This window comes from Melospiza georgiana, chromosome 3, assembly GCF_028018845.1.
Source record: "Melospiza georgiana isolate bMelGeo1 chromosome 3, bMelGeo1.pri, whole genome shotgun sequence".
NCBI lineage: Eukaryota > Metazoa > Chordata > Aves > Passeriformes > Passerellidae > Melospiza > Melospiza georgiana.
In genome coordinates this window covers 73,375,738-73,399,391 of record NC_080432.1, presented here as the reverse complement: position 1 = coordinate 73,399,391, position 23,654 = coordinate 73,375,738, and the positions used below count along the sequence as shown (strand labels likewise).

General features: G+C 36.4%; 1 protein-coding gene across 1 annotated transcript in view; it reads right to left on the bottom strand.

Annotated features, from left to right (window-relative positions):
• Nucleotides 1-3,815: 3,815 nt before the first annotated feature.
• Nucleotides 3,816-23,654, bottom strand: part of LOC131081067 (vesicular inhibitory amino acid transporter-like) — a 53,433-nt gene continuing 33,594 nt past the window's right edge. The window contains exon 3 of the mRNA XM_058019924.1: nt 3,816-4,967. Within this exon, the coding sequence (XP_057875907.1) occupies nt 3,816-4,967 (1,152 nt within the window). The remainder of the gene's footprint in view (nt 4,968-23,654) is intronic.

Here is a 23,654-nt window from a genome sequence, read left to right as displayed (position 1 = left end):
AATATTTTCTAAGACCAACATATCATCCAGATAATTATTATTAATGAAAATGGATAAATGAAAAGTGGATAAATGATTTCTAGAAATCAGCTATCAGTTTTTAAAATATGGTAGTTCTGAAAAGAAGTACTGAAAATTGTAACTTGACTTAATGAAGCATTTGCAGGACATCTTATTTGTTCAATTTTTATACAATCCCTTTTTCAGAGTAACCAGTTACTGTGACATGCATTTTGTACATGAAATACAAAATTCACAAAAAAAAAGGGAGCAATCAAGGATGAAGAGTTAATGAAATAGTGTTAGCCTCAAGAATTTTTTCCGCAGCTCTTCTGACATCTCTGTAACATTTTAGTACCATAGGCAGGGAAAAATATTTATCTCACTGCTGAAAAAAGAGAAGAGATGGAATAATGTGGAAAAGAAACTACAGTAAGGAAGTAAAGTGATCACCAAACTTTGGTGTAAAAGCAAATTAAGTATTGTTAATGGACTACAGGGGTTAGAATATTGTTCCACTTAAGTAAATTATTTTTCTCCCACTGAGTCAGTAGAGCGAGGTTTTCCGTCTAATTTCAGATTTCAGCTTTATGAAAATCCTTCATAAATAAACATTTTAAGTTGCTAATATAACTTAGCTGAGCCTGTATTTTAACTTTAGGGTAATCTGATATATTTAAATCTCCATTACTACTGTCAGAAGTAGGAACTGAGTGATGGGTGTTCCCTACAAAATGGAAAAGCATTTTGGGCAATGCCTGTGTTATTGTTGCTGAAAGGAAGCAGGTTCCTTTACCCATACTTCTACTGGCAAAAGAAATGCAGTGAGAGTGTTTGAAAATGCTTTATTTCAGCACACAATTTTTTCTGTAGCATTTTCCTCATGTTCACAACTGTCAGTTTTTTGCTTTTAGAATTAATTTTGATAAAGCATTATCATATTACAATTAATAATCCAGGAGTGGCCAAAATAATGCATTAATATTTAGTCAGTCTTTTACTTTCCTAGCTTCAGTGATTCTAATGATAGGTAACATCAATTCAGTGACAAAAATTCTAAGTAGTCATTACTTAGATGAATGCAGATCCTTTTGGTTCATAATTTATGGTAACATCACTTTTCCAGATTCTCTAAATATATTCTATATATAATATTTTAGTGTCTAATATAGAAAGTTGCAAAGGTTTTACATATCCTATTAATAGAATTTTGCCACTGGAAAATGTTCAGAAACAGGGTTATATCTAAAAATATGCAATTCTGTGTTTTAGGAAATGAAATCCAGTGAGTTAGTCTTACACCATGAATATTTGTCTTTATCATGTGCTGAGCATGGCATTCAGGCTTAGTCCGTAGGGTGTATGGATGCACCTCTGCCTTTCCAGGCTGGGAGGTTCACCTAATCTTGAGCCCAGAAGACAGTTTCTCATCAAGATGTCTCAAAGCTCATATATCTTCTGTGTCCCACCACAATGGCACACTTCAAAATTGCTGAGTGCTGACCACAAAAATGCTTTTCCTCTTAATCTTGTGCGTTTTTGTAAGTGACTTCTCGAGGCCTTGCACTTGGATGACTTTCACTTTTGTGCATTTACAGTTGTACTGATTTGTTAATCATAGCCTTTGCTGTTTCCCTGATATTAACAGAAATTACATAAATTATTAAATGAGGACAATAATAGGATATATTTTATAAAGCAGGATCTTACATAAGAGGGAGCATGATTAAGTGGGGAGTGACCATCCTTGCCTTGAAAGGACTGGGCACTGACTTCTTGAAAAGGCTAAGAAAACAAAGTAAAACTAAAGCCAATTTTGAATCACAGTGATGAGCTAGGAAATTCCTAAAACTGCCACCAAATAAATTGCTTATCTTGGTTTTCAAGCTTTCCACATCAGCAAATGCACTGAAGCAATCCCAAGATTTTCTGAAGAGTTAGAGACAAAACACATTAAATAAATGTAGGAGATGGGAAAAGAGAATTTTTTGAGAGTTCCTAAGCAAAGTAACAGAAAGAATTTTTACAAAACTCTTTGGACGGGATAAACAGAACAAATACTCTTCCTACATGTTTGTTTACCTATGAAACTTCTCCACACAAAAAGTAATGAAATCCTTTGATTAATATCATCCAAATAATAATATTTTTCTGACTATATCATTGCAGTAATAATAAGCTTTCAACTCTTTCAAAGGGCAACGTATTTTTGGCATTTTACATAAAGATAAAAAGTCTCCTATTTGTTCCAGCACAAATTTTAATATAATTCAAATTATTGTGGATTTGAGTGCAGAATTTGACCCATTGCACCAAGAAGTGATAAAGTTCTGAGTTCTAGTTATTTCCAGTTTTCTTGAAAATGTTGTAATAATGCAATTAATCTGTTTTAATAAACTTTTCATCACTATTACCTATGACATGCGTACACCAGCAGACATGGAAGGACCAGGGTGGCTACAAGGCTTTCCAGAACTCCTCTCTAGTTTTTTATCATTCAGCAAATCAGCCTTGAGAGGCAACTGTTGCTCATGCAGGAGAGAAGCATTAATGCTGAGAAACTACACGGCAAAAATAGCTCAGTTAACCAGACACTGCTGGGCTCTTCGTCACCCAGTCTTACTCTGACGTTCAAAGACTTTTCCATGTGACACAGTACAAGGCTGTGTGAAGTTGTTGATAAAAAAATGCACACTTTCTCCTTTGAAATAATTACTTTAATTATGTATTATAACGGAGAATTAGTACGATAAGATAATATGTATTCATTAGAGCACTCTGATTAGATTGCTTCTTGTCATAATGTTTTAACATTAATGTGAAATACATTGCAGTGGTGATATTGTTATTAAGCCAATATCTTTTAAAGCTAAAGATCTACCAAATTGTACAGGAAGTTAACTGAGTGTCTGTTTATTGAACTTGATTTACTCCATTGGGCTTTTAACAGATCAAAGAAATTCCCTGCCTAAGAGGGAAAGTCAACTGCATAACTTTTTCATGCCACAAGCAAGACTTCTTGTAACCCAACCAATGGAGTAGCTGCATTGCAGAGACATGAATCTTAGGAGTCAGACTTGCAGAAAAGCTGCAGTCATTGGCTATAGCTTATTTCAGAAAAAAAAATCTCTTTTCCATGACTTTGAACTGTTAGAATGCCCCTTTTACTCTGACTGTATTCCCATTTGAAGTCATGATAAAAGCAGGCTTTCAAAGCTGTTCTAAGCTGAGCTCTCTTTTTGCCTATTCATTTAAAAAACAAGGAGTAGAATTTGTCTTACATAAAAACCAAAATTCACTGATTTGTTCTGTTCACATGTTGAATTGCAGTCTGCCAATGAGGTGAAATAATATTTAATCCATTTTCAATAATAGATCTAACAATGGAATTCTGTCATTCTGTGATAGCTCTCACTCACATCCTGTAAGTTAGTTTTGATAGCTTTGAGACTGAACAGTATCTAGCCCTACGAAGAATTCTGGTTAAATTTGTGAAAATACTTGCCGTAGTAATTTCAGGATGTGTATGCCAGGTATGACTAAAATTGTGTAAGATTACTTACAATTATTTTCATGTTAAACCATCTCCACCACCTTTCTTTTTGATGTTTTAAAGAGGTCTAATTTAGTATTTTTTGGCTATGAATGTTATTTTCCAGTTTGCTTAGGAATATATAATTTTCCAGTTAAAGGCTTGAATCTGCAAACATTTAAGCAGATGCTTAATTCTACCTAGTGACAAAATCTCATATATATTGACTAACAAGGTAAGAACATTTATAAGATTTACTCCTTATTTGTCTTTCAGGAAATCTTTACACTCCTCCAAATACTTCAAGTAGCCCTTTTATTGAGCAAACTATGCCTGCAAGACTACAAAGTAAGCCCAAAATAAAAACAGAGATATCTGCACATTTCTCTAAGAAGGATAGTTTTTTCCATTTAAGTTTTAAATGGAAGAGAGAAGGAAGCAGAAAAGTCATAGCAGCCCCTGTTACACTGCCTGACAAACCCATCAACAGGGCAAAATGTGGTGTGAACATGGCCATCAACAGAGTTAACAAGAGAAATGAGCCTCTTACAGTCAGAGCAAGTAGTGGAAACCTGTAATTGGAATGGTTGTCTTTAGAAACACAAGAATACACAATTTCTGTGGCTGCAAAAAAGGGCAAAGGGTAAGAAAGAAGAGCTTTGGTTAAGAGACATAAATTCACTAAGGTTTCAAGAAATGATGGTAGGTTGTCAGTAATAACTTCCTTTGTCTTTTCACCCCAGGTCAAGAAAGCAGTAAGTGCAAAGGTTGTTTTTAAGATACAGGCAAAAAAATGGGTCCAATTTAGCATACACCTAAATTCCCCGGGGTTTTTCATATTTCCTTCAAGTGTGGGAAGAAATATTTGCGAAGTGTAACTGAAAATGATCACCCCTACAGAGACCAAGAAGTCCTCAAATTCAAGGGACAGTCTGAATTTTGCCCAGGACCATTGATGCATTTGTGTGAGACAGTAAGTTATCACTACAAAGATGATAACAAAATGAACCAAAGAGCAAAGCTGGCTGAGTTTGGAAACAATTTTGAGAGTTCTGATAAATATACAAGGCAACAGAGTAACAAATGCAATTACAGACCAAGTTTTCTCAGTCACAGGTACATAGGGGAAACTGTGCGACAGCAAGTTCCCACTGGCAACCAGATACAAAATACACGTCATGATCAGTTCCACCACCTGGGTCACATTGACAACTACGCCACCTAGACTGGGAGACAGCTTTTTGCAGCAGGCATTTGCAATATCTTCGTATGTGTCTCTCACTCTTACCAGTCGCCCATCTTCATTTTCTTCATACAAGCAAGCAATTAGAATCTTGCCTGTGTAACAGCATAATGCTGCAGCCAAGACAATAAGAAGTAGACCACTGTATCCACTGTGGAGGAGAGCATACGGCAATCCTAGGACAAATATTCCCTGAAGAGGAAGAAGAGAGAGAAAAGATGACACAAAATCCCTTGGGCAAACGTTTATGAGTAGTTGCACCCCCAAACCCGTCCTCCCCTGAATACTGCTTTCACCCACCTGCATGGTGCAAGTACTGCTCCATTCTGCTAAGTAACAACCATGAGAAATGTGTTTATTTATGATAAATGAAATTACCAGCAAAAGTAACTACTTCTATCAACACACATGCAATGATAAGCTGGGAAAATGAGAATGTGACTGAATGACAGAGTCAGCTTTCTAGTTAATATTTAATGCTGATGTGATTAGAAGCACATTTTAGAAGGTTCGTAGTTAGTTATTCAGTCAACATGCATATTAATGAAACAGGTTCAGTATCAGTAAAATTAAGCATCTGTATCATCATCTGTACAAGTTTCACTCCAATTAAAAATAGCAGTGTAGATAGATCCAGTAATGACAATTCCCTTCAGTCTAAAAATTTTTAACAGACCTCTGGAGAGAAGATGGCATTAGAGTGCATCAGGCTATGCTTGTGCTTTCTCCGCAGCTTCTGGCTGCCTCACACGGCCTTTGCTCTTGCTAAGTCCTCTGATAAAGTGATTTTTCTAACTGCTGAGATTCTAGACTGCACAAACTTATTTAGGTGTTTAAAAATACATGCAAAACATTTTTTTACTAAGCGATTTTCGAAAATAATATACTTTTGCTTGTTTTATCAGTTAAAATAAAGAAGGAATTTTACTTTCACAGAACACTATGGACACTTTGTCTTTTTCCTTTCTTTGTATTAAGGGACAAATTACACTTCTACGTGGTTTCATTTCCATCAGCATAAAATAAAAAAAACCCTTGAAGAGTAGTTCTTAATAAAAAGATCCAATTTAAGAAAGATGCTTTTGTTACATTTCTCTTTTGGTGTTACAAACCTGAAATTAGGAATTGCACATTAGTCAGACTGGTCAGGCATTTTTATTCATGACCACTGAAGAAAAGTGAGGAGGGAACAAAACACAGTTATGTAGAAATACAAGTATTTCTGCAGAAATTTTTACTTCAAATTTCTTACTGCACCCTTGACAAAATCTGAGTAAGTTTATTCATGTCTTTTATTCTGGCCTTACAAAAGGGGTTGATTTGGATCACACACAGATTTATTTCTAACCAAACCTGAGCAACCCAATCTGCTCTGGAAAACCTATGAATCCCCAACAGAAACCTCTTCCCACAGAAGGGGTGACCCATTTTTCTCTCCCTTCCTGTGTGGGTAGTGCTGTTGACCTTCAGGAGCCAAAGCAGAAGAGGTGAGCCTAATGGTATAAATCTTAATCTTAGGCTTCACCATCTGCAATCATGATCACAAAGGCGTGTGGGGAACCAGAGTTTCAGACATGCTTCTGCCTTTTGTGTTTTCCATCAACTCCCTCAGGTTTTATGCCTATCAGACAATTTCTGTGAAGACAGTCTAGGAATCCATCTCTGATGGAGCTCACCAAGAAGGCAGGTGCCTGTCCAGCTTTGTAGGACTCATACCTAGCATCCCACTCCTAAGTGATTCAAGTACTCCCAAGCCTGGTCCATAAGGAGGGCTCTGAAGATGCCTGTCTTTTTTAAAGCACTAAATAATCATTAGCATATAAAAAGTATTCTTCTCCTTTTCTAGCCACAAAATTGCCGTTCTTTTTTGGGCAGATTGTGGGGTGAGCATCAATCATGAAAGAAAGAAGTCTTTAAATTAGAGCAGTGTTTTTTCTCTAAGCCAATGAGAAAAACAGAGTACCTATTATATGAAAGAGCAGCATTGCCTAATTCACCAGGCTTCACTCTAGAAGCAGGTATATTCAGCTTTCAATTGAATTAGAGTGGAAGAATTAAATACATGCACTAATATATTTCAGTTAGAAAGGTCTATGCCTTTATGTGTTGAAACAGAAGTACCTCAGTTATTATTATTGAAATATTAATAAAGTCATTTACCAGATACATTTTTGGTTGTTTTCCATGACTTCATTTACAGCATTGATTTTTTATAAGTCACAGATGCCGTTTCATTTAGGAGCTGGCACGTTCAACTACACAGCTTGTGGTACTTAGTCACCCAAATCTCTCCACTCAATGTCTCCATTCTAATACAGGTCTCATCACCCAATTACCTTGCAGTGTAATTAGCATTTGTTTTGTACAGGAACTTCACATAACTGTTCAAAAGTTATGTGTCTATTTTTTCAAAAAGATTAAATATCTGGCTGCATCCAGGCTGCAGGTAGCACATATGTAAGAGTAGCTTTTGATATGATGCCATTTTTAATCACAGCTTTCACTGACTGGAAAGTTAGATAGCTGCCTAAAGAAATTATTTTGGTTTCTTTCCTATGAAAACAATCCTTGGAGAACATTAGCATAACAGATTGAGTTTAAAAGCATCATAAATAAACCAAGTCTATGAAAAAAATCAAGAAGATGAAGCCAGAGAGTCGTCTTCCATATTGACATAAGAACAATGATGTTTTCTCATTCAGTGCAGTTTCTACCAAGCTTATCCCATTTGTTCCATACTCAGAGTGTTATTATGTTGCTGTCTAATCTGCAACTGGCATTTCAAACAGTATCTGCTGACCCTGAGGGTCACTGTATAATTAAGCTGCAGGTAAGTGTCAGCACAGGCCTTACCTACAATGGCTTCTCCCCTGCTGAATTCCGTCTGTTAAGGACGACCAGCCCCAGCCTCAACCAAAGCAGAGACTTTGAGAGATGTTATCACAGCCAGTTACAGCCCTCCCCACAGGTGCCTGCTTTTCCATGCTTAATTGTTAATTTAATCACAGCATAACATAATTCTGACCTCTAACATCTCCTTGCTGTTGTTTATACTAATAATTTAATTCAGTACCTAACAGACACCACTGGCTGATAGAGGTGGGGGGTTTTGGGTTGATTTTTGTTTTCACTTTGTGACTTCAGACCTTATTGAACAAACCCATTTTTGCCTATTTTTTTTCTTAAAATAATGTAACATATGTAATTATGTCTATCCCAAAGTTTAGAGTTTAGCAATTCTAAATTGAACATTTCTACAGAAACACTAAATTTTTCTTTCAGCTGATGTCTTTAACATCTTTTTTCCCAGAGTTTGTAAACCTCATCTCTCAATTACTAATGAAAACAAATATTGTGGACATTAGTGGTTTTGCAGCTTTTTGGATATAGAGAATGGTTGGTGAAGAGAACTGAGAGAACACTGACTATGCCAATACACTAACTATGTCTGTAGTAAAAGGACAGTGCTTCTTCTACCTTTCCAGGAACATTTTTTTCTATTTAAAATAAAAAATAGTCATAAAAAAATTCTACAAAATAACCAAAAATGTTGTTAATGGTCACAAGAACTCAAAGAAAAAATATAACTGTTCTAGACTTCAAAACTCATTTTGTATCTGCTGTCCTGTTCTTACCTTTCAAAGCAATACTTTTTCTTAAGACAATTGCCTGAACATTATCAAGTTTAAATAGTTTAGCTAAAAAAAATATCTTTAGTAAATTATTTTACTGTCAATGTAATATAAAAGGTACAGGCATCAGTCTGTATCCTTTGGTTTGCAGCTGTTCAGCAACTTTAGAGCATTGCTAAAAGTGACTTTAACATGGAAAATTCCTCCTCCATAAAGCAATCCTTTCATGGATGTTGATGAAGGTGCCTTTTGTGCCCCTTTCACAAGAAATGAGAGCACAGAGAATGCAGATAGAGCATGGCAATATTTCACTGATTCCTTGCTAGTGGAAAAGGGACTCTGGTAATTCTTGCAGCACTTGTCACTGTACATGTTGTTCAGCCTGACCCCAGCACTTGCATTTATTGAATCTTCTGATCCTGCGTTCTCATACCCAAATTATAGCACAGACAGCCTTAGCTGTGAGGCATCAGTTAAAAATGAGCAGCAAAAGGAACTGTTCTCTAAATTGTCTCATAACTCTTAGTTTCAGCATTCTGTCTGAGAAGAGTTTCTAGTCTGAGTGGTTTTATTTCCAACAGTTTTAGAGCAAAGTCAAAAGTGTTAGCTCTAAATATGCTCTTTTAAGGTGATCTGTTTATGGAATAGAATATTACAGGAGAAAAGCACTCACACATATGGGGACAGAGGAGATGGAATTTTTGAAACAATCCTCTGTAGTGGAGCATCTTGAGTGGTTGTGTTATTTACCATCACTCCATTCACCCTGGGTGGGAAAGAAGCCCAAACTTGCCCAAGACGTTGCCTCTTCCCTTGTGTCCTAAGACAAGTTTGCAAGACTTGGGTATTTTCACCCTGCACTGAGGATGGAAGTGCACTGTTCTTTGTCAATCACTGTGTCTGGGTGGAGGTGCTTGTCAAACACCCAGAAAAGATTTAGCTGTCCAGCCGGGCCAATGCGGGAGAAAGGACTGAGGGCTCAGCTGGTGACCAGCCTTTGAAGAAACAGCAAGGAGAAGAGAAGAAAGGGAATGAAAGAAAAGAGCAGAATCAGCTGGCAGCTCACTGCCTTGTCAGAATACCCCCAAGCAGAAGCATCCAGGCATGACAGGTGTCACCAGGAATCACCAACCCACTTACAACTGGTTTTGCAAAAAAACAAGGAAAACAGGAACTCCAAATTACAACTGCACATGAAAACACTTTGCTGATGGTTTGACTACAAAGTTTGAACTACAAATGTGTGTTTCCCACACCAGCAAGGCTGGCTGCTCATTTAAAAACACCTGACATCTGGACCAGTTCTGAATGCAATAAATGGTCTCTCTGCTATTATTATAGCAATATGATATGATTTGGTATGATATGATATTATGTTGTACTTCTTTACCTCAGGGCAAGCACCTCTCCAAGGAATAAAATGTGTTTTAAAAAAATGAAAAGTGAGCATGGACAGGCACACAGCGAAAAATATCAAAATTCCTTAATATTCAGTTTTAATGCTTTTAGATCTAAGTAAAATATTCTGTTTCATAGGTTGTTTTAACCTGAAATAGGAAAATTTGAAAAAACAAAGCAAATTGAAAGATAATTAAAAAGTAAAGAAGATCAAATCACCATCAGAGTTGAGGCATGCCAAAAGACAATGAAATTAAATGGGGTGAAAAGCAATGCCAAAAAAAAAGGATAGAGAAAATTATTTCACTTTAAGACTTAATAATATGGAAAAATAAATTAAGAAATGAAGAAGAATTTAACTGAAATTTTTTCTGTTAGGACAATTCTCTTATATGCAGAATACATGCTGATATGCCAGACTGCCAAATTAGCTCTGATTGTCTTTCTCACCATCTGTACTTACTCCACTGGAATGGTTCATTTGAGTCTGACTATTTTCCCCAACTAGGCATTTGATTCCTTGCAGGAACATGGGTTAGACATATAAACTATACTAGAAAGTGTCCTACCTGAATCTTCCTGGAAGAGCAGGAAAATAAAGTCAAGATCCCTGCTTCTCAGTACAATTCCACAAAATATTTAATTATGTTATTTAACATTTGTTGCTATTTGAAATAAATAATTTTCCCAAACAGATGCAAGCCTTGGTGGCTGTCATAATTATACAGAGAAGGAACTTTATTAGTAATAAAAAAAAAAATATTGCAAATCAGTAATAAATTTAAAAATATTGCAAATCCCTTACTGTCGTGCCATGAAAAGACAGCTAATTGCTTGTTAACCTCCGTGGTCTTCTTCCTTTCTCAGTCATCACTGTGATCACCAGTGTATTTTGTATTTTTGTATTTTCTTCCAAACCCCTGTTGACTACATTGAACAATACTGGACCAGGTAACTCCAGGTTACCTCCTAAACACTACTAGAAACTCATTCCTTTGCCAATGCATACATATTGACAGCTACTTTTTGGGAACCTGTCACTTAGGCAGTTGTTAATCCATTTAAGATGTACTCTGGGGTTGCACTAATTTTTAAATCAGCACGTTGCGTATTAATGTGTCAAAATTCCTTTTAAAAGTGTAAATATATTATTTATCTTTCACTGCCTAAATTACAATGTCATAAAAGAATTATTTGAAGTGTGTTTAATAAGGACCGTAAGAACTCTTTCTCCAGAAACATAATGATTGACACTAATTATATTTCTAGCTTTGTATTCTCCATCAATTAAAACATGTAATAACAATTACATTCTTTTTCTCAGCATTGTTGCCAGGTTTCACTAGTCAGAATTTCTATGGTTTTAAAAATATTGGGATGATATCCACAATCTTTTGAAAATTCTACATGTAGTAGAAGCATTGAATAAGAAAATTACCTGGTCAGATGTTTTTTTTGTTATGTCTCCCAAGTGAAAACTTGCTGGGCATTCTGCCTTCAAAATTCTATTGAGCTACTTTTTAACATCCATTTAAAATGTGGTAATTGTCCAAGACTAAGCTTGGAAAAATTAGGCACATCGATTTAAAATTCACACCCACCTTAAGATAGGTAATTAGCAGAGATGAGATGAATTTCCTTTTAGAAATATCTATGCTGAGAATGAAGTGTGCATACACTGTAGGAACTCTGAAACCTAACTTTTCCATGTCTTATGCAAAATAGCATAAAGCCTATCCTGAAAAATTACAAAACACCACACTCTTCTCTGTGTTTGAGCATGTCCTCCTGGTTCTCTCCAGGAACTGCTTATGAACAGCTGCACCTACTTTTCAGAATTAGGAAGATCCTTAGAACCTCCTTCTACTAATGTAGGAAATCAGTGTCAGAAAATTCAGTGAGAAATCTCAGAGAAGATGAAGGGGATCTTACAGTAAAAAATCTCTACGTTAATTTTCCCCATTCTTACATCCACATATTCTGGTGTCTGTGTCTCGCTGACTTGGCCAGGATCATTTGTGTGCACCAAGGAGGACAAAGGATGCCATCAGCCCAGTGCTCATTGTGTCTCTGCTGTTCATCTTGGATAGTGATGACATACTGATTTTTGATTTACCTTCTATACTTTTCTAGAACAAATGCAGTTTTAGATATTTTGCCTCATTTTGTCCTATCCCTCATAAATATAAGTCAAATTTCCTGACTTTTAACAGAAGTGTTGTTTATCTTATATGCATGTTTTATAAATACTATGTTCTACTTGGTTCCCTCAATACTTATCTATAGGTGAGTTTTTCTACCTCTCCTTTTAAATGGAGTCACTTTTATGCTGCTCCCTAGCAGTTAACACATACCTTCCCTTTTCACTTTGTTCTGCTGTAATGGCTGGCACTTTCAGACAAGCATACATAGTCACATAGATAGACACACACTTCCATTTATACCTAATTTTTTGCCATGATTAGTATCTCTGTTTCAAATTTTTAGACTAAACCTAGGCTCTTTTTTTCCTAATTCCTAAAAATTGCTTTCTTACTGTCCTAATTACTGGGAGATGCATTATTTCCTCTCATTGTTACTGTTCATAACATATAATTATTACTCTCACCTTTTATTTCTTCCTTTTGTGATACATATATTTTAAAAAAATTAATTGATATATCCACTTCACTTCTGACATAGGAGAGATATTAACACATTGGTATACTATTTCTTAATTATGAGATGTGGCTTCTGGACATCTCATAAATTCTTGTTAAACAATTTCAAAGTTTCTTTCCCAATGAGCTGTCTGTTTTTATTCTTCCTAATCAATTATCTCTTATAATTTTCTCCGGGTTTGAAAAATTCACTTTTGAAGTACCAAGTAGATATATTACTGCCCTCTGTTTTCCCATAATTAATGTAATTAGATCCTCCAATTTGTTCCTCTTTATCCAATTTAATGAGGCCCAAAAGAGAATTATCTTATGCTATGTTCAATACCTTTTGTGTTAAATAATTATCATCTATAATTCTTAGAAACTTCAATGATGTTTTACTACATACTGCATACAATGTCTACAATAGGTCTTTAAAACTGAAGTCACCAAGAACAGCACAATTTTTCTTTCCAGACAATAGCTCTAATACAGATAATCATCTCTCTAACATAGAGTGCCGCCCTCATTTCTTTTGCCTGTTCTTTTTAGGTAAACATGCTTTATGTAATTATTTTTAAATTCTGGCTGCATAGATCATCATGTATTTACAATACCAGTTATATCCTATTTCTTTTCTGCAGTAAGAATTTCCATTTCCCTGACTGGCTACCCAAACTCCTGGCACTGCTCTAGAGATGTCAGGAAAAGAATTCATCTACTTTCCCTCTTGGTTCAGAGTTTGTTCACAGCTCAGCTGAGTTTGAATTCAAAAATACTATGAGCTGTTCTGTGGAAAACTTCAAATATTGTCTATGGCCTGTCTGACCTTAGCAGCAGATCCATCTCCTCTAATGTCAGTTAAAAATCTTCCTTTAACTTCAGGGATGGTTGAATTAGACCTCAGAAATCTTGTTTTTCCTGATTTTTCTTATTCTTTCCCTCTGCCAGTGCCAGGCTGTTTCAGCTGCAGAGAGGACAGTGACTAAGGTGTTTATTCTGTGGTTAATGCCTTCAATTGCCTTATATTCTGACAGAAGCTTTAGAAGTGCTTACCTGTCAATCCTTCATGTACCATAAGTAGATGTTAAGGCAGATATAGGCTGCTCATGAGATGCTGTGATAAGGCAAGCAGGTAAAGAAGCTGCATGGTCTGCACAGCAAAATGCATGTGTCCATTTGGCAGAAGCCATTGATTTTTTTTCTCATTTTAGTGGACATATTAGTCTTAAGAATCTCTTAAAGATATGCGGACAGAGGAAAGAAAATGTCCGAGAAAATAAGGGGGAAAAAATTGCTGCTATTAAATGTGACAGCTGCTCCCATAGGCTTTGCTTGGTTTAAATATTTGTCTTGAAACTGAAGCATGCTTGATGCTTAATTCCTCATGGTTTGATGGAAAATGTTAGTTTGCATAAATCCAGAGCTCTCAGCAAGAATGAACTGAATCACACAAAGAAAATTCTTTCCCAAGCAAATTACCTTTTAAGAAAACATTTTTTTGCTTGGTCCCAAAGGAGAAAGAAGGCTTTCATAAAAAGAATGAGGGTTCTTATTATGTGTTATGTATCAAAGAGGAAAAAGAGATGAAAAAAGTAAGGCAGTTAAAACTAAAACAAACATTATTCTGAAAGTCAGTTGTGGTGAGCAACACAGACTCCCTGGCTGCTTACTTATTTCTCTCATTATAGACCAGGATTTCACCTGAAGGCAGGCAAGTGATCCAAACATCCAGCACAGCAACGTGCAAGTGAGTTCCACAAACGTATGGTCAAAAAGAGCTTGAGGGGAAGCAGAGGGGGGCTTTGGGAGACTACAAGCAAAGCAAAGCAGTGGGGAGTCAAATAACTATATTTGAGTGTTCACTGACATAACAAAAGGAAGAATTAAAGTGCATAGAAAGTTCAAACTCAGGCTGTGAGAAGGCATTTGGCTCATTAGGAGTTTTCTTGAATGCTGCCTGGATGGGACAAACCTCAGTTCAGCAATGCTGAAGAGGAAATGGAAGAAAACAACTCCAAACTACAAAGAATTTTACATTGGGAAAAAACATTATTCACCTCTGAGAGTTGAAAAGGAAGCCAGGTTACATCTACTAGAAGCTGAGCTATATTTTCTGAACACTGGCATAGGATTTGTTGTGAATAAAAACTGCCTGAATCCTCCCCTGGTTGATATTATCCTGTTCTTTCCTCTGCACAGACCCAACCACCAAATTTAGATGGATTCTTACTCAAGCTATAACGACTTTTAGAGTTCAGTATATAAAGGGGAAATTTGGAAATTAGACCACAGCCTGGGGAGAATATAGTTAGTGAAAGACAGAAATAGTGGTTTATGGTCTCCAGGAATCAGTAAAATGATATAGAGTATCATACTGTATTCCTCTGGATTACTTGAAATTAAAATCTTGGTTTACAATTAGGCTGTGTATATACAACAAATTTCTACTGCTTTTCCTCTCTTCAGCTCACTTAAACTTCAGTGGCACCCCTGAAGGCTTCTACCTTCAGGATAAAAGAAGAAGCAACTGATTTTACTGCCTGATAATTGATCATGCACAGATACAGATAAAGTTGAGGTCGCAAATAAATCCACATAAAGGAGGTGTCTCTGTCCTACAGTAACATAAATCCTAGTGTTTAACAAAGTAGAATAATTCCCCTAATTTCAAGTATATTAGACAAACATTCCCAAACAGGCATAATGAACAACAAAGAATAAAAATAAAGGTCAGAAAAGAAGTATGAGTGGGTTTTGTGGCATGCTGTGAGTAATCATCATAAAAGCAAAGGTAGGTAAAGTCTCATTTAAATAAAAAGAAAAAAAATTAATATGGTTCTGGATTCTGAAACCAGGCATATGACATATAAAATACACATTGAAAACACCTTTTTAAGGTCTCTAGATGTAGAATACTTAAAGTATCACTATGTGCAGAGGTATTTCTCATTCTGTTGCACAGATTGTGATAGAGGTCCTTGACCTCTACTGACCCATGAAAAAAGGACTGGAGTTACAAAATAACTAATATTCCTTTTCTGTGTCTGTTTTGTTTTATTTTCCTCTTTTCTTCCTCTTTTTTTTTCCATTTATTTTCTTAGTCTGGAGTTGCCCAGGAAAAACAAAAGTTGAGGGGACAAACTGGGGACCTTGATTATTTTTGACACTTGATGAGGACCTCAGGTTTATTCTTAACTTTCACATACAAAAGCTGCCTGTATGGGATAAAATAAAAACACTCCTTTCATTATTAAAACAAAGATAGCTAAGCATTTGCTGTAAAAGTTTGTATATAAAAAAAGACTTTTGGTTTTTTTCCTTAACCTGAATTATTCTGACAGAACAGAGAAAACTTCTCAGCTCTATTGGATCTCTCCTTTGTTCATGCTTTGGTGCTGAGATCTGTAGTGATTTCATATTTGAGAAATTAATTTCAAGGCTGCATTTAGTTGTCTCCTAAATGACACTAATTTCTTACATTCAAATTTTTAGCAAAATCAGACTTTTTCACAAGCGTACTTAATGAATTTCAGGTGAAAACTCAGTGGCTCTAATTGAAGTTACTAAAGCGACTACTTTCTTTATGATCTTTGGTACCCAAGGAAATTATTACTTCTTAGCATCTATGAATTGGGCTAATCTCACCCAGCTTCTGTCTTAAACTGATGTCCAATGAATGAGTGCACACAGCAGCAGAAGAGACACAAATCTGCCTTGCTTTGATGCACACTTACTAGGAACAGGATTCCTAACTTTTCCTTCCTAAACACAGCAAAAAGTTAAGCCAATCATAGAATCACAGAATATCTGAGTTGGAAGGGATCTGGCAACTCCAGAAAGGATGGATGGAAATGAGGATCCCATGGTGACTACTTGTTCCCACAGTGTAGGGTACTTGTTTTAGGTTTGGGAATCTCCATCAGAGGTGGGACAGATGTCACTCTGTCATCTCTAGAGCCAGGTGAATTCCTTTATAAAGGCCATGAGATGGTGGCATGTCCTGGAAAAGCAAAGGAAGAGTAAGAAGCTGGATAATTTGGTAACATGACTGCACTAGGGGAAGTAGGAAGAGGGCAAAGTAGGGCTGCTAGATAAAGTGCAGATCATTAGAACAGAAGGCTGTAAACCTTATGAGGTAGAGACAATGGGTAAGAGAATATAATGGGCAAGAGGCTGTGAGGAAAAATGACTGGATATGAAAAAAACCCTAATTCTAAACATAAGACGGGAATAAGGAGAAAGCTGAGGGAAAGTATGCATTATGCAGCTTTCTGATTAGGAAAAGAAACCTTCAGGGGCAGAATGGCAGCTCCTCACTATTTAGGAGATAGTAAAGAGAGCATCCACAGAGCAGAGGGAACCCTACAGTTTTGTAAAGGTATTTTATTTTTAGCCTGAGATGACAACAACAAAAAATATAAAAGGAAGAGCTCTGCAGTTGGTTTTCCAGCCAAAGTGAAAGAAATCAGCAGGAAAGTAAAGGCAACAGGGGCAGGAGTGGAGAACTCATTTTAAACTCCAGATTCCAATTAAATCTTAGAAGGAGATTTTCAAGTCCCTCAAGAGAAGGTGGCTGAGGAGATGTCATTTGGAGTTGCAGAAATCATGCAGACAATGAGACAAGAGCAGGGGTTCAAAATGTAGTGAGATAGAATAAACTTAAGTGCAACTTCTAGAGTGACAGTAAAATGAGAGCAATAACACACTTTGTAACAGAAAAACAGCCAAACCTTCTTTTAAACAAAGTAAACAAATTCCTCATAAAAATAAGATATATTGAGTCTATATTGCATACAGTTCTTATTCTCAATCCATATTTTTTCAAGCTTCAGTAGAACTACTCACAATTTCTGGATTATCCAAATTTAGTCTGCAATAATTAAAGTAGAATGATTTTAAAACTGAAAAATGTTCTCTGCTTATCGGGGAGGAACTAGCCTGAATCAAAGCATGTTTCTGGAGGTGGAAACAGCAATAAAACCCATCATGAATAGAAATATCTATGTAAAGAAAAAGGCCAGAAATGGCCATTGCTACTCATAACGTAAAATAATAAAAATGTTTATTGTAGAGACTACAAAATATTATCTACTGGTGCTGTTATTTGTGTCAATTCCAGAAATGGACTGAAACTGAAATGGATAGCAGCCTGTGTGTACGAACTGAAGTGAATGTTTCCTGACTTTGACTCATATGTTTACATTTTTGAGAAGTAAATATTAAATTTCTTTTTTTTTGTTAGCTATTTAGTAACACAGCATTGTACATATGGCAAAACTAGTGCCACTGGCCAAGAATACAGAGAAACATTGCCTTCCAAGAAACATGGTGTATGTGGGGAGAAGAGGAAAAAGACATACAAATAAAAGACAATTTTTTTTATTAAGCTTTGGGGGTAAAATGTTTTATACAGCTTACTGTGCTAAAACTAGATTAAAATATATCATATTCAATACTGTGTTTAGGGTTTTTTATTTTCTCAAGTAGCTCCATTTTCTCATTCAGACAGAGCTTGTACCATTTCAATGAATCTACTGCTGTCAGGAATTATTTACACTGAAGTAAACTGTAGATTAACCTTCTATGGATTGTGTAGAAGAAGCTTTGCCATGTGGAAAGTCTGCTAGAGAAACATCACTATTTCTGATTCTACCAGCACATTATAATAATTCAGATGTCCTTTACTTTCAGCATTAAATTCTCATATGCACTTACAAGTGCTGAGCTTGTCAACTTTTATTTCTTGTTCAACCCTAGGGCTTACTCTTTTTACTTAATAAAAAAATAAGTTCCCTTCTGCAAATTTGCTAATGGAAGTGAAGGAAGTTTAGAAAAAACAGGAAAGGAATATCATATGACAAAATATTTTACTTTCTGCTGCCTGTCACTCTGTTCTCGCTGTCTTGGGAGGAATGTTATCCTGGGAGGAGTTCTATGACTCAATATGGTTTATTAAAACAAATTTGCTGAGGTTGCATACATCATAAGTTTAAGAATAGGGGAAGAAAGAACATTTTTAAGAAGAATGTTTTCCAATAGTGATAGCTGGTCAATGGCATATGCTATAGAGAGGAACAAGTATACAAATTATCTCATCCACAGAAAGCTGGTGAATAATTATAATAGGTAATTTAGGCTTTGTTTTGTAAGTTAACTGTCAAATGTAACATCACAACAATGAACAATGAACAAATATAACAGATACAGAAATTCAAAGTTGCCTAATAACAGTGTATTTAAATACCATGTGACCTGCCATTAATTTAAAAAAGAGAAGGAAAAAATACACCGTCTGTTTTAATTCAACTTGTTAAAAATGCTCGCAGGGACTGATGACACCAAAGAGTATGGTAGATTAATTTGATTTTAGTACAGTGGCAAAGTACAACAGCCATTCCCTTCACCTGAGGGAGCCAGAGATCCTTGTTCTGCAACAAGTTGTGGCACATTGGGCTCTTCCATGGAATAAAGGGATCCTTGCTTTCAGGCAGCTGACAGTTACTTGATCCTTTGTTTTTGGTAACATTTATTATTTCAAAGAATATAATTTTCATAATGCCACTATCCATTTGTCTTCATTATCATATTTCTGTCATTTTCTTTCTTGGCCATCTGGATTTTTAAGATGGAATGCCCATTTTTATGGCTGAATATTCTAAAGGTACTCTTATCACATTCTTTTGCTGATTTATCTTATGCTCAGCCCTTACAATGAGCCTCAATAGCTAGGAGAATCAATTCCTTATGGAGAAAAGAGAGGAAACTGAATCAAATGTCAAGCTGATTTATCACAGGTTACATTTAAACAATCATTATTTTGTAAAGAGTTTCTGTAAAATAGGAAACATTTTGAGACTCACTTTTAAAATTGCTTTCATTATTGGAGCACCTGGAAGTCCTTGAATGTAATCCCATTGTGTGAAGCAATGTGCAAACAAAGCACAAAAAGATGGTGCCTTCTCCAAAATATTTAAAATACAGGGGTAAGATAACAAGAAACAAATTATCCTAAGGTGATTTCATGATGCTTGTATCCCCAATATCTGTTCTGTTTTTGTTGGATATTCAGTTATGCACCTTTAAGACTGGTTCTGAGAGCAAAGGGGGGACAAGAAGTGTGCTGTCTGTTTGCAGAAGCTGCACTTGCTCCTCTCCATCCTTCTCCTGGACTGTGCTGTCTGCAGCATGGACACTGGGACAGAGCTCTCCTTTGCTTCTTAGTTTGTTTTTTTTTTTTAGCTAGCTGAAGCAGAGAAGTTCCCCTGACTGTGGCTTATCTTTTTCTTGGAGCTGTTCAGACCTGCTTTGGACCAAAAAATCCCAGAAAAACACTGGGAGCTCCCACCTGTGGCCTACCAGGGCCCAGGACATGGCATTGTCCAACACAGGAGGGATGGATAAGAGATTGAACAAGCTGAGCTACAGCACACAGCAAGGACTTTGTGAATTTGCCATCCCTTCAGAACAGTGAGAGATTTTGTTGTTTAATCTTATTAATTTTTAATGCTTGTGAATGTAGGGGGACAGAATATAAGTAAATAAAGGGAGTATAGAAAGCACTCTTACCCCCTAAAGAGTTGCAGCTGGGCTAATTACTAAAGATTAGGAGCAGGCCTGACTTTAACAGGCCACAGCTGTAGCCAATAAGAAGAAGAGTGTTATAAAAGAGTGGATTGGGTGGTTGCTGTGGGAATAGTCAGTCCTTAGAGGAGTGGTCTATGAGAGACCTTAAGGAGGTACAAAACTCTAGCAATATGGGGACAACAATATGGAGACAACAATATGGGGCCTCTGCAATATAATGGCAACATATGAATCCTTTGCTTGTTAAATAAGCAGGGGTTTTTTTCCACTTTTCTCCAAGGAAGTATTTTCCCAAAGCAGCTGGGGGAGGGATCACTTGAATTTGCTTTCTAGAGGGGCCCCGTAGGAAGTTTCCTCACAAATCTGCCCTAAACCTGGACACCAATACAGGCAGAGAGGGGAGTAAGGAAATCTGAAGTCAATACCAGATACTGGTAGAGAGATACTTGAGTCAAGAGAGCAAATGGAGGTTTCAGTGTAGCTTGTAACTGTGCAATTTTCATCAAAAGGGCATTTCATGAGTATTGGAGGAATATCTTCATGTAAGTTCAGAGGAATGCTTGTTTAAGTATTTACCAAATTGAAAACAGTAACTGTAACTGGAAGAAGAGAGATCAAGGTCAATAGCTGCAGGAAGAATAATGATTATTATAGAAAAGATAAGCAGCTTACATTTGATTTGATGGTTGAAGAGTTTCTTGCAAGAGCTATTGGTCTCATGAGTTATGGACCTGCATCAGCTTTCCAGGTGAGCATGCATGGAGTGAACTTGAAAAGGTTAGGGAAGAATGTGTTACTGTGGCCCAGATGGGGAATTTTAAGTGCTCAGACCAGTTTTAGCCTCATGGATTGGTAAACCAGACTATGTGCTAGTGTGTTTTACAGTAAAAATAAGCAGGACATGGATCTAGTCTGAGTGTGAGGATGTAGAAAAGGGCCTGAAAGATGATCCAGATGATAGGCCTGCATGGTAGCAAGGACAAAGACAGTGTTGCCCCTCTCCAGGGTGCTTTGAAGGTTCCCTAATGATGAAATGAAAACAAAAAAAGAGGCATGGGAGCAGGAGGCACAATATCCAAGTTTCTGAGGTACTTACACATACCATTTATTTCACATGTGTTATGGGACAAATGGAAATGAACACACCCTTTTGCAAATATATGTAAATGAGCATGTAAATCATACTCTATCGCTTGACAGACTGTCTATTAAGCTCTAGCAACATCACTGATAATAGCTGGCCTTTGAATAAAGGCAGGATTTAAAGCTCTTAGATGGAGAAATATTAAGCTGAATGAGATAAAATAGTTCAAGTACTGGCAGACTCCTCTAGTGCATTCACCCAAGGGATTCTGCCAGTGTTGGAGGCTGTACTGCACCTTGCAGGTACTGGAGCGAGGCGTTGGACCCAAGGATGATCCTTATGGATCCCTTTCATCTCAGGATCTTCTGTTATTCTAAGACTATGTCCTCACTAGGGACATCTGTTGGCAAGCTGAATTTGGCAGCATGCTAAAACAACTTGCAAATTCCAATTAATGTAAGAGTTCATGCTATTACTTGTTGGAAAGTACCACTGTAAGGACAAGAGTTGAGCTGGTCTCTCCCAGTTTACTTGCCACACTACTGTGTGCTTACTTGCTAGTTCTTTTGTCTGTTTATATGCACACAATTTCTATTAACAGCTGCTTCATGTAGGAGGACTCACATCCATAAAATAGCTGTTCTAAAAGATTAGTAGTGGAAGATTTTCCAGATGAAACAATTTTTAAATTTATGTGACAACTGAACAGTCAACGAGAAATCTTCACTTACAAGAAATAGTCACTTGCAAACTTGCCAGCACTTTCTTTACCGGACTGTGACAAACTGAACATCAACCCCAGGATAAGTATGCTGTGCATTGAAGTGACCTAATTGCTCTTAGGAGTAAACTGAAGATAACAGGGTGGCTTTGAAATTTAGATGCTGAAATATAGAGATTTCAAAACTACAATGCAAGAAGAGTTTCTGCTAAAGTTGTTGGAAATGATAGATAATTGACATTGCTAAAATCAAGTGCCAAATACATATTTTCTTGAAATGTAAGGTTATAATTTGAGGTTCTGAACACAATTATGCATATTTCTTTAAGCTCAGCAGTGTTTCTGGCTACTGTTATCAAAATAGTGAAACATTACACATGATTGTCTGTAAAACTTGGGTAAAAATCTGTTAAACATATAAGATAAGGTGTTGGTTATAAATAAATATTTTAAAATATATGTATCTTAGACTCAGTGGAATCAAGATATTCAGATTTAAGACCAAGGTTGCATATTAAATTCCACTGGTTGTTTGAGTATTATACTTCAGAATGTTTCCCTCTCATCTGAGATAAAAATCGCATGTGCTAATTAGTTTAAAATAGATCAATATAATAAACTATATTATAAAGAATATCAGTCATAGCCAAAATACTGAGACTATTGGAATCATTTATGAAGGAGATGCAGAGACACCTCCTGTAACTCTCTTGTGACTCATCTGTTAAGAAATGCAATTTTGAACACATGGTGAGGATAAGCGTGATCTAAGTAATGCTTTAATTTCTAAAGGTATTTTAATATGTCATTTTAACACCTAGAAGGCTTAAAGAATTGCAATACTTTGTTTTGTTGCTTGTGTGACCCATGCATTTTTTCTCTGGACTTCAAGAGCTAGTATGGTGCTTTCTGGACCAGTAGCCCATATGTTGGGACTATCTGTATGTCCAAGGAATAATTTTGTGGACTATTTATGTTATATCACAATTTCTACTTGATGGAAAATTTGATATGGAGTGGCTTAGGAAAACTGATCTGACACTCCTAAAGTTTCCAAAATAGCTACAGTACACTATGCTGATGTAAATCCATTCAACAGTCCCTCCCTCACACCTGATCATTGCCCAAATAATGTGATGAGATAAAAGTCAAAACCTACAAACCAGCAACTTACATCCCATGACAATTATCCAAATATTTATTCCTGGAACAATTTTTGACAAGCCACCTCTCTATGTTTAGGAGTTCTGTCTTCATAGCATTTTTTAGTTTTTGTAGCTGACCAAGGAAAAAGCAGACTGATGAAGTGCACTGTCTAATGTGATTTATGGGAATGGCAGTTAGGTAACTCAAAACCAGTCTGCTGCACTGTGCTTGCATGTCAAATAAAGAGATTTCTCTGAATTAGATGTTATTTCTTTGTTGCAGGAAAAGACATTTTTGATAAAGAGCTTTTGTGATATGAAATAGGGTTGGGAATAGAGAAGATATATATCCTGAATGCAGCCTTCTCTGTACTATATGAGTATGTGCACAAAGAAGCCTACCACAGGGTCTGAGCTGAAATAAAACATTATACAAAGTAGTGATGTATGTCTGGAATGTTTTTTCCCCTCAAGAGAAAATCAGAAGGGAAAACCAGAGCACAAACATTAGTTACAGAGTCTTCTCCCCTAAAATATATATTTTATCAATTACATTGCATAATGGTGACATTCCAACACAGAAAAAGCAGATCTAAACTTAGATGGCTCTCACCAGGATTTTTTGGGGTCTGCAGTTCTGGCTATAAGGGTTTGTGGTTGCAAGCCTTGGAAA